The 10,919-nt window shown below is 42.9% G+C and overlaps 1 protein-coding gene across 1 annotated transcript; it reads right to left on the reverse strand.

Moving 5' to 3' along the window:
* Positions 1-383: 383 nt before the first annotated feature.
* Positions 384-6,030, reverse strand: LOC133891487 (nuclear pore complex protein NUP54-like). The gene is made up of 9 exons (XM_062332205.1): positions 5,459-6,030; positions 5,314-5,367; positions 5,153-5,212; positions 4,927-5,037; positions 1,680-1,745; positions 1,518-1,604; positions 1,309-1,410; positions 1,018-1,167; positions 384-939 (listed from the first exon to the last, which is right to left on the reverse strand). Exons 1-9 carry the CDS (start codon positions 5,915-5,917, stop codon positions 811-813), a joined length of 1,218 nt encoding a protein of 405 aa, XP_062188189.1. The 5' UTR covers positions 5,918-6,030; the 3' UTR covers positions 384-810.
* Between the last annotated feature and the right edge of the window lie 4,889 nt (positions 6,031-10,919).

Below are 10,919 nucleotides of genomic sequence, written 5' to 3' on the forward strand. Positions count from 1 at the left end.
TTTGCCCTCTTAGTCAATTGTCTAAACATATATCAAGGACACCCAGGGCAGTAACTTTTTTTATTACAAGTGACACATATGCACAACTACACACGCGCACCACACCCACCCACGAGTACATCCCTATCAAACAATTACAGATAATGCCTCTAAAAACAATCATATGTGCATAAATCATGTACATCAGAATTTAAACCTTTATAAATTGAATCATATCCTCTTACCTCCACCAGCACACCAAGAGGTGGTTCCCACCCGGGCAACCCTTGCGCGCACCCCAGCACCCCAGCCAGTGCCAACGAAGGGTAACTGCACCGGTGTGCCCCTCTTCCACAGGCTTTACATCCCTAGATGATCAATCTGCGCTTGTCTGAAACGCAACATTAAGGAACAGACATATGCATGAACCACTTAGGCTGCAACCATGTAACAGTTGGTCTACAGTGTCCAGAATACAAGTTACAACAAGCATTACATCCACTAACGGTAAAGGACTCCCATTTCACAACTATCCCAGGGGAAAGTTACAAGAGCTCATCAGCTAGAGGTGTGGTTTCCACCACAAGACTCAAAATGTAGTTAGCGTGAAGAGAACGAGCTTTAGAAACATCACCTCAGTTTGACATACAACTACCCATCGCAAGGTTAGCTTCCAAAAAAAGAAAATGAGGAATCAAATTTGCTTGTAGTTATGCAGGACGTGTCTAGATGATACTCCCAATCATTTGGAGGCTCCAATCTGTGTACCACGATGGATCTCCCTTTGCTTATTAGAAGCTAAAACGAAGACCTTGCTTCGATTGTACATCTTTAGTGCATTCTCCCAACGCTGTCTTCAGCCATATCCGTGTCTTCTGATTGCATGATTTCAAGGTCTCTGATATTCCTCTTCAACACATTACCCAACTTGGCAACAGCCTCCGTTTGTAGTTGTAAGGCCTGTGATGCAGACACAAATCAGATTGACACAAGGCCCGGTTATATAACAAGGACGAGGATAAAACTGCAACCCCTTACCTCAAGAAGCTCTGTAACACTCCGTTCATCAACTTTGGCCGAACTAGGAATATAGATGGGACCACCAGCACCACCAGTGCTAGCCAGAAGACGTGATGTCGACAGAAGAGTATTAACTCTCTTAGACAGATCAGCATTAGGTCCTTTTAGCTGCAAACAGAAGAAAAGTTGATGAAAATCCCGGAGTAATATAATAAGTAGGAGTAAACTATTCAATATATACTTGGAATTGCAATCCAAAATCAGCCGAAAAGTAGGAATAATGGATGGGGGGGCAGGGGGGAATCTAACCCTCTTTAATATAGCAACCAATCTTTCATATAAGTCAGATTCCTCCTTCGTTAAAGGACCGCGGTAACCTCGATTCTCCAATGCCTCCACTATTCTCATGAACTTTTAACAATCCACATAATAATAATAATAGTAAGATACACCGGTAATTAAGCATGAACAGTGAACTGCCACCCTCATCTTCAATTAGGAAGGAGAAGAAATATCACCCTTAAAAGGCGTCTTTGAAGAACCAGTTCTTGCTGCTTCAACCGTTGAATCCAAGGATATGTGTCAGCTTGGAAATGCCTTCGCAGCTGTAATTTAAAATATGTAAGGCAAACAAAATGTTTCTTGTAAGTGCAAATCAAAACACTCATATGAAGTCATACCATTTTAACATTAGAGTGGGTCATGCTCAATCTTTCAGTATCTGAAATAAGGACTTCATCTTGAAGCTGCAAAGAAAAATAACTAGTACTGAGACTTAGTTACATTTTAAAACTAGAAAAACATAAAAGAAAACTGGACCCTGAAAAGGTTACAATGTTAACTATGATAAGTGCAAATATTAAGGTATCTTTTTGGACAAAAATACAAGAAAGTAAAGGATGCTTCAACCAAAGCAACGACAAAGAAAATTGAGTCAAGATATTAAGTATATGCTATCAATAGATGTATATATCTATCCTGCTACATCTTCCTAAATATGTTTCTTGAGGCAGAGGAATATCTAACGCAAATGTGCAAGTCCACCTTTAACTGCCCAAACAATTTAGCAGAGGATTACCATTTTTTAAGGATTGGGGAGGATAATCATTGGCTCAATCATAGGACTATGTAGAGTTTGCATTCTGTATGTTGAATCAGAATACTTTCTTTTATATTGAGATTATGGTAAAAAATAGTACACTCGATACTAGATATTGCATGTAAGTTTGTACATGTATCATTTGTTATTTTACGAATACGAGTGACTCTTATCGATTTTCATGTGAACGCATGGTATTTGATGTCATTGAGGTATCGCAAAATTAATTTTCATCTTGGTCAAGAATTAACAGGCATTCTCCAAATGACAGAAAAATTATCAAGCGTTAGTTAAGGATGACCAATTTTATGCATAAAAGGTTTAAAAATTTATGGCTGAGACACAAAGATATCCGATATGAGTTACTCCCACGACTAATTTAGCCCGATGTATCCTAAAAATGTTGTTAGAAAGTTAAGGAAGCAGATTTATTTGGCTGCTTTCTATCAAGAATTTACTCATGGTTCCTAAAAAAACATAGTATTCAGTATTTTTATTTACATTGTTTCCAGTTTTTTTTACAACTGTCATGTAAATTGGACGGAGCTAGCTATACAATGTGCAACAAATAACCTTGTGCCACAACTATCATGAAGTGGCTGTAGTAGCGAACATCTGAACACTGATCACAAAACACGTGGCCTTACTCAGCTTCAGTTTGTTACATGTTTTCTTCCAGGGGGAAGAATAATGCTTTGATTACCTAATGAATCCAATACTGATATTACTTGGGTGTGCCACCTCAAATTGTACAAGTAGCATGAGAAAAAGTTAGAAATGAATAGGGGAGAAAATATGATATAAAAAAAACTTTTTTACAGTTTCTGACTTGTATCATTTAATCTGTTTTCAAACAAAATAATTATAGCTACAGTATTGGCAGGCCACAATGCAAGAACAGCTAATTATAGCATACATGATCTCAAGATATTTATGTAAATTTCTGCTGCATTGGGTGTACAAGTAAGTGCAGATAGCTTATAGTGTCAAATCAATCGTTATGAAGGAGCCACCTCAGATCTCAGGTACTGTAATTTGGCAATTTGCCCAGATACACAATGGCACAGCACCCATTATTGTATGGTTTCACACTAGACATCATGCCCAGTTCAGGAATAAATGGCAAGGAAATGTTCGGTACCTGTGACGAGGTTCTTAATCATATACCCTAGCCCTATTCTTTTAAGGTGACCAAAGGCAGACACCAAGAGGATACAGAGTATTAACTAGTAACTACAAACTTGCTAATGCCATTTACAATGGATCATTGTTTGGTAAATGACCATATTGTTGTATGATTCCAGATTATCAAAAACAGGAGCAAAAAATACATACTTTATGGAATAATAGATTACAAGAATAATCCATGCATTATAAATTCTGATGTACACATAGATAGATAACTAAAACAAGCATGAAATTTGGAGAACAATTAAATAGAAGTGCAAAGACAGTAAACTTAGTATAAAGATGTACTAAATGTCATGGCCGATTTGTCTTTTTATTTAGGCCACAAGCTCACTATCTGATTTTTCTTCTTGGTTCTAACACAGCCAGTATGTCAAATGCAATGCATTGCTTCAGACAGAACGGTGGAATTCAGAGAAATGGAGCCATGGACCATATATGCAGGAAAGGTGGAAAAGAATGAATCTTTTATCTTCAACCTGTACTGCCAAAGTGGAATTTTGTCTGTTCTAGGTTAACTTTATTTTCCCTGAAAGCCAACTCCGGTTTTGGCTAGGTGACACTATGCAAAACCTACATAACTAAAGATCTAAAGATTTAAATAGAACCTATAGTCAACTCTGCTTCCTTGGATTTTCTTCCAAAGTTGTTCAAGCTTTCTGGATTCTGACTTCTGTGTGCACGAGTTTTCAATATTACCTGTAGCGCAAGTTTCTCATAGAAAATTATATAAGTTTCGTTCTATACTTCCTGATTCGACATACTTAATAAGAAATCAACAATTTTCAGCATAAGCGCAACAATTGTATCAAACACATGTCAACAAAATTCAGTTTACCCTTTATCATAAAGGATTCAACGGGCATACTTCATTGTAGTCAAAACTTTGAAGCAACATAAACCTACACAGCGGATTCCACATTGACTCACAGTTTTGTAGCCATACTGATACTTTATGAACACTCATTTCCCATCAAGCAAACTATGCTGTTGGTCTAGATAATTGGAAGAAATACAATTATACTTGCATTGCCCAATTAAACCCCCACATCCACCAGAAATATTACTGTAAATGTTTTCAACATGCAAAATTGGAATGGGTTCAACTTGTCATGGCAATTTGGAACCCCCACATCCACCAAAAATATTACTGTAAATGTTTTCAACATGCAAAATTGGAAAGGGTTCAACTTGTCACGGCAATTTGGAACAGGTTCAACTTGTCAAGGCAATTTGGAACAGGTTCAACTTGTCAAGGCAATTAGGCACCTATTAGAATCAATATTACTATAAGTTTTCTCACCATGCAACATTGGAATGGGTTCAACGTGTCAAGGTAATTAGGCACCTATTAGAATCAATATTACCTAGTGTGCCTAAAAAATTGACATCCTCAGTCGCACTGGAAAAAGATGTGCAACCTATCTATCAATATGAAAGAACAGAATGCTAATTTTTTTAATCTATAATCACAGAACATGTTGAGCCAAGCTGATCTAGATGTTCATATATCAGCATTTCAGACCAACATCACTGATAAACACTAGTAGGCACGTAAGCTACAAAAATTAGCGCTTACCATACAAGATAGTTTCAGATTTTAATCACATCCTAAAAGACATTTAATTCCAATGCTGTACCTTAAGCCGGCAGGAAAGATCTTTAAACCCCTGCACAAGTTGAGGCCACAGCCTCTCCCTATCCGCACTATCCATGCATTCGAGCTTCCCCATTGCTTCCGTCCACATAATCTACATCCACAAATAAAAGCCATGGAAAAAATATTATCTGAGAACAGCAACACAAAACAGTGCCACAAAACAGACGGTAAGTAAATTAGCTAAACAAATTTATACAGCTGCTCACATCAGATGCAGCAACTGGCTTCACCCTTCGCGAAGGCTCTGTCACGCTGAACAACAGATGCTGCCCAGATCAAAACAGAGAAACATATCAACCAATTGCATCAACCCAAATCTCTTGCACCACAAATGGGAAGTTGGGAACATAACTAGAACAAATCTCACCCTAAAAGCATAACGGGGGTTCCCGGGGTCCTCCTTGTACGCATCCACGATAGCCTAAAATCACTCCGAAACAGCGCAATAATTTACCACTTGCTCCTCAAAACTCAAAGTGACTCGGAAAGGCAATGATTCCACGGTTGCGGACCTGGATGTCGCGGTCGGAGGGGGAAAGCGGCAGCGGCGCGACGGGGGCCATCTGGGTGGTGATCTGCCCGCCGCCTCCTCCAAGTAAGCCGATCGGCGAAGGGGACGGTGTCGCCTGCTGCTGGAATCCAAAGGGTGAGGGCGAAGGCGTCGCGCCGAACGCCGGCGTCGAAGAGGGTGTCCCAAAACCCGTGGTCGACGTCAGCCCGCTGAAAGCCGGGGTCGAGGTCAGCCCGCTGAACGCAGGGGTCGAGGAAGGCGTCACGAAAGCCGGGGTCGACGACGGGGTCCCGAATGCGGGCGCCGACGGGGGGGTGCCGAAGGTCGGGGTCAACGACGGCGCGCCGAATGCAGGGGTGGAGGAGGGCGTGCCGAATACGGGGGTTGGGGAGGGCGTCCCGAAGGCGGGCGCGGAGGACGGGGTACCGAAGAGTGGGGAGGATGTGGGGGTCCCGAACATGGCGGCGGCGATCACCAGCGGCGAGGGTGTGGGTTTAGGGCGTTTTTTTTTTTTTTTTTGCTTGGGGTTAGTGTGGGTAAAGATGTTCAAAGTGAACCGTGTCTATGGGATCGGGCTGAAGCATGATATTATACGGTTTAAGTATGATTCGGTTCCAATCTAGACGGATCAGGCTGGTACAGTATGAGATTTTGGGTCGTGCCTACGCCGAGAGTGGTTTGGTTGGACATTTTGAATTGGCACGGGTATGACCCAGTCTGAGCAGGTATGGACACTACACGACCCTGGCACTTGGAGGCCTAGGAGGAACGGTTGACCTGACGCACCCGCTCGACACGGTATGGCCCGGTGGGCACGCTCAGGCCAGCGGGGCATGGCCAAACAAGCGTGCGGTGGCCCGGTCGGCCCGGCACGACATGATCCAGTGGGCACGTCTGGACTGATTGTAGCCATTGCACGTGGGCCCGACATGTGGGGGCATGCGAGGGCATGGACCGCACATGAGGGCACACGGGTTTAAGCGGTTAAATGGGCCGATAACGGACCGTTTAACTGTTAATCCGGTATTTTCGAATTTTGTAGCCGTTTTATGACCGTTTGAGCTAAAAAATTCGAAAAAAAAATCACCATTTTCACATATAAATAGAGGATCACTCTAGAGATTGCCAAATGGGCCTTTTGGGCCAGACCGCACGAGCCCGTCTAGGTATGGCCTGGCTATGGCCCGGGCTGATCGGCCCAGCTACTGTTACGGACCATGCCGTGCCGGCCTGCGTGCCGCCCCCTCGGCCCTCGGCACGATCCGTCATCCACCGTGCCACTGGTTACGGGGTGGTGCAGCCACAGGTGCCTCGGGAGGCTCCTCGGGGAACTGATCGGGGTCCTCGGGGAACTGATGCTTTGCTCCTGCTTTGCATGACGTTGATGCATATCCACCAACTCGTCGAGGGCTCTGTCGAGCTCGGCGTATAGGGCAGCAGTGGGGCGGACCTGCTCTCTCAGACGGAGATCTGGCTCATTGTTCATGGGCGTGAAGATGACCTCCAAACTACCGGACGGGCGCTGCGGGAACCTGCCGAACTGAGTGAGACAAATGGCATGTATGTTCTACCTGTAGAGTACAGCCAAAGCCTGACGGGTGGCATCCTCAATCCTAGCCTCGAAGGTAGCTCTGAGGGCGACAGTGGTGTGAACACAATGAACTCGGCGAAGAATGTCCTGTGGACTTCTTAAACATGGCCATCTCCATCGACCAGGAGTAACCACACCCTCCAAGGGGAACTCTGACTCCCTTGTAGAGTGGAGCATCATGGTAGCTCTAACCCTGAAGCTGAAATGTCATATAAAGGGGGGTGAATAGGTGAAATCTAAAATTTCTGCAAACTTCAAAACAGTGGATTAAAAAAGTTTGGACCTTCCGCACTTTTGTCCGGAACCTCCGCACTTGTCCAGAGGTTCCGGAGAAAAGTGCGAATACTTTGGACTTTTGTGAGACTTTGAACTGAAGCTTAATCTGAGATGATGAGTGACAAGTTTATGGTTTACCAAGCATCAGTAGGTGTATAACAACTTATAAGACCAAATACTTGCAGCTCAAACTTTGCAACAAGAGAGATCGGGTATAAAACCTAGAATTCTATTTAAACGAAAGATTATACACAAATGCTAGAAATTGAACAAAGCTGACACAAGAATTTGTTTACCGGAGTTCGGCCACTCCACAAAGGAGTGCCTACGTCTCCGTTGAGGTGCTCACAAAGAGCCAGGTCTTTTCAACCCTATCCTCACCAATGCAACCACAAAGATCGAGCTTCGGGTTTCTTACTCAACTTGTCGGGGTGATACAAACTTCCCGAGGCTCACCGCAAACTTGGGAGCTCAACGGGCAACTCCTTGCTGTCTAGGTGGACAAACCACCAAGAGTAATGAACTTGAAATAACTAGTTTTGACAAAAAAACAAGTGCTCAAAGATGGCTTTGTACTTCACTAGCACTCTTGCTTAAGAACACTCAACCCCAGCAAGTATTTCAACTAGAATCACAAAAGGGGAGTGGAAAGGAGCTTTTAATGTGCTAGAAGCCTTTTGTCTCAAAACTGGTCAGAATTAAAAGGTCAGAGGCAGTTGCATTGAAGAGTGTGAGGTATTTATACTCCACACTCAAAAAACTAGCCGTTATGTTCTGAAGAAGTGCGGACCCTCCGCACAAGTCCGGAACCTCCGCACTTGTGCGGACCCTCCGCAGAAAAGTGCGGATACTCCACAGATAGCCGAGAACTTACTAAAGTGTGGATCCTCCGCACAAAAGTGCGGACCTTTCGCACAAGTGCGGACCTTCCGGACTTTTCTGAAATAAAGTTTTAAGGCTAACTTGCTATGACTCTCATGGATTTGTTTCGAATATTGAGCATTGTTTCTATACAACCAAGTAGATTTCATATCCCCCTTTATAGTACGGCATCCTAAACTCAAATATAAAGTATAAAAGAACTTAAAAAGCATAGGAGTCAAGTCGCTTTCCTTAATCCATTTTTTGGGGTTCACAGCGCGTCACATTTCTTACTTGATGGAATTAACACCTGTCCATGACTCATAAAACTCATTAGTTCTTTAATTGCTTTGCCATTATCACCAAAACCCACTTGAGGGTCTAGATGCACTTTCAATCTCCCCCTTTTTGGTGATTGATGACAACCCAATTAAAGCTTACAAAAGATATATGTGTTTAAAGATTTTAAATGCATATGATATAGATAGCTCCCCTAAAGATGTGCATTGAATTGACTTCAAAACTATTGGCCTAAAATGCCAATTTGCACAAACTTTTGGAACATGGGCTCCCCCTATATCATAGCATTCGTGGGGTGCGACAACCATATGTGAGAATAGGCATAAGTAAACCTAATAGATATGTTAGGATATATCATAGATTTTAAGTTCAACAAAGCATCAAAGCATCAAACTAACATGAATAAGGTCTTACAATATTAAAGTTCAACTAAGCAAATTACAAACAAGTAATAGGTTCTCATGTCCACCATCACACGAATTATTACAAGATGACACGATAGATAAGATGACCAAAGATAAATAGGCCTTTCACTCCCCCTTTGGCATCAAGCGCCAAAAAGGAGAAAGGAAAGACACGAGAAGCAGCTAGTCATCATCTTCATCTTCCTCAGTAGCATCTTCTTCTTCCTCATCGTTGTCGCCTTCTTCTTCATACTCGTCTTCTTCTTCTTCTTCAATCTCACCACAGGAGTGGGAAGTACGGCGAGGGCAGGAGGCTCGAGGTGCTTCTTCTTCCTCTTCTTCTTGTTCATCCGCGGCATCCCACTCGGCAAAAGGATCTTCAAAATCAGGCAACTCTCGATAAGGAGAAGTGGGAAGTTGAAGGTGCTCCTTGACTTCCTTCACTTCTCGCCACAACTCATTCACCTCCGTAGCATTGTATTTGCAAATGTTGAAAATGGCACGGAGAACGGATTTTACTCGTGAGCCATGAGTGCGAGAGCTACCTCCACTACCATGAGAGAGAGAGGATGGTGCACGAGGTGGGGCGGCACGAGACGAACTTGCTCCTCCACTAGATGAGGCCTTGATCTTCTTTGGGCGATATGGTTCATGAATGCAATCTTTTGGAAAAGAAATCTTGGTGACCTTTTCAATGATGTACATAACATAAGGAGCATATGGGAGGTTCTTTCTTGCATCTTTCATGGCATCAATCAACTCTACCCATATGAAATCACCAACACTAAATGGTCGACCACCGGTTCCCATCCTTAGAAGAATATTCCTTGTGATGCCATGGATTTTTGTCACATCCCCCTTCTTCAGATATATGGTCTGACGGAAGAGAAGGTTGAGGATGTGATAGAATGGCTTCAAACCATGAGTGGTACTATCAGCCATCATGTTTCTTTCATATAAATTACCCAAAAGATACTCCTTGATTTTCTTTTAGACATGGATAAAACCATGCTTATCATCTTTAGTTCCAAGTGCAAGGAGACGAGAAAAAGTCAGGTAGTCTATGCAGTAATGGATTCCAAGAGTGGTCCAATGTGTTTTATTCTTGCTTGCCTTGAAGAAGAAAGAGGCATGAAATTGTCCAATGATTTCTTGATTCCAATCAAACTTGAAACCCATGATTTCTTTCAAACCTTTTTCTGTGCATGCCTCAATCACTTGGTCAAATATGGGATCTTCGGTATCCTCCATGTATTTCCAATCAATATATTGCATTGGCACGATTGGTCTGTTCTTTGGTTCATAGAAAACGGATCCATATAAATCAAAATGAAACTGATTCCAGAATCTTGAATCTAGAGACTCGTCTTTTGGCCAAATAAAGGGATCATTCTTCCTTTCTTTTGTGACTAGATCCTTCTGATTTTTGTAGTTTTTGGGTAGACGAGGATCATATGGCATATAGACTCTAGGTGGGCAAGGTTTTGGATACTCATCGTATTGGACTTGATCTCTCCCAAAGATTAGCTCTATCCGAGGAGGAGTGTTGGGACACGTCCTCGGATCAATTTTCTTTCCAAGTCTCTCTTCATCTCTTTCAGCTTGTGTTTTGTCACCTTGATTTCTTCGAGCAGCAGCTGCAGCACCACTATCAGTTGGTTCATTGATTCGAAATCCTTGTGCACCAGATCTACCACCACGCCTAACTGGTGCCTTTCTTGCAGCCACCTTGACATAAGCACCACTTGGCCTAGACGAGCTAGATCCACTGGTGTCATCTCCTCCAAATTGAGCTAGATGATCAAGACGCCCTTTGGTGTGACGTTCTCTTTGTTGCAAATCCCTTGGGTCGGGGTGCTCCATCACAACTGAAAAGGATTGATGACGCATAAGCGACGGAGGAAGACAGAGCATTGAAAAAGTAGAGGTTATTCTGCGAAAGTCCGGAGGTTCTGCACATGTGCGGAGGTTCCACACATGTCCGGACTATCTGCACTTCGCAGAATAAACCCTAGATCGAGATTCCGAAG

The sequence above is a fragment of the Phragmites australis genome, chromosome 14 (assembly GCF_958298935.1).
Source record: "Phragmites australis chromosome 14, lpPhrAust1.1, whole genome shotgun sequence".
Taxonomy (NCBI): domain Eukaryota; kingdom Viridiplantae; phylum Streptophyta; class Magnoliopsida; order Poales; family Poaceae; genus Phragmites; species Phragmites australis.

Bases quoted from the DNA above. Each gene is read 5' to 3' on its own strand.
- LOC133891487 (XM_062332205.1), bottom strand. From the start codon at position 5,917: ATGTTCGGGACCCCCACATCCTCCCCACTCTTCGGTACCCCGTCCTCC. The intron at 5,368-5,458 runs GTCCGCAACCGT...GAGTGATTTTAG, and splicing joins CCTCCGACCGCGACATCCAG to GCTATCGTGGATGCGTACAA. The intron at 5,213-5,313 runs GTGAGATTTGTT...TGATCTGGGCAG, and splicing joins ACCCCCGTTATGCTTTTAGG to CATCTGTTGTTCAGCGTGAC.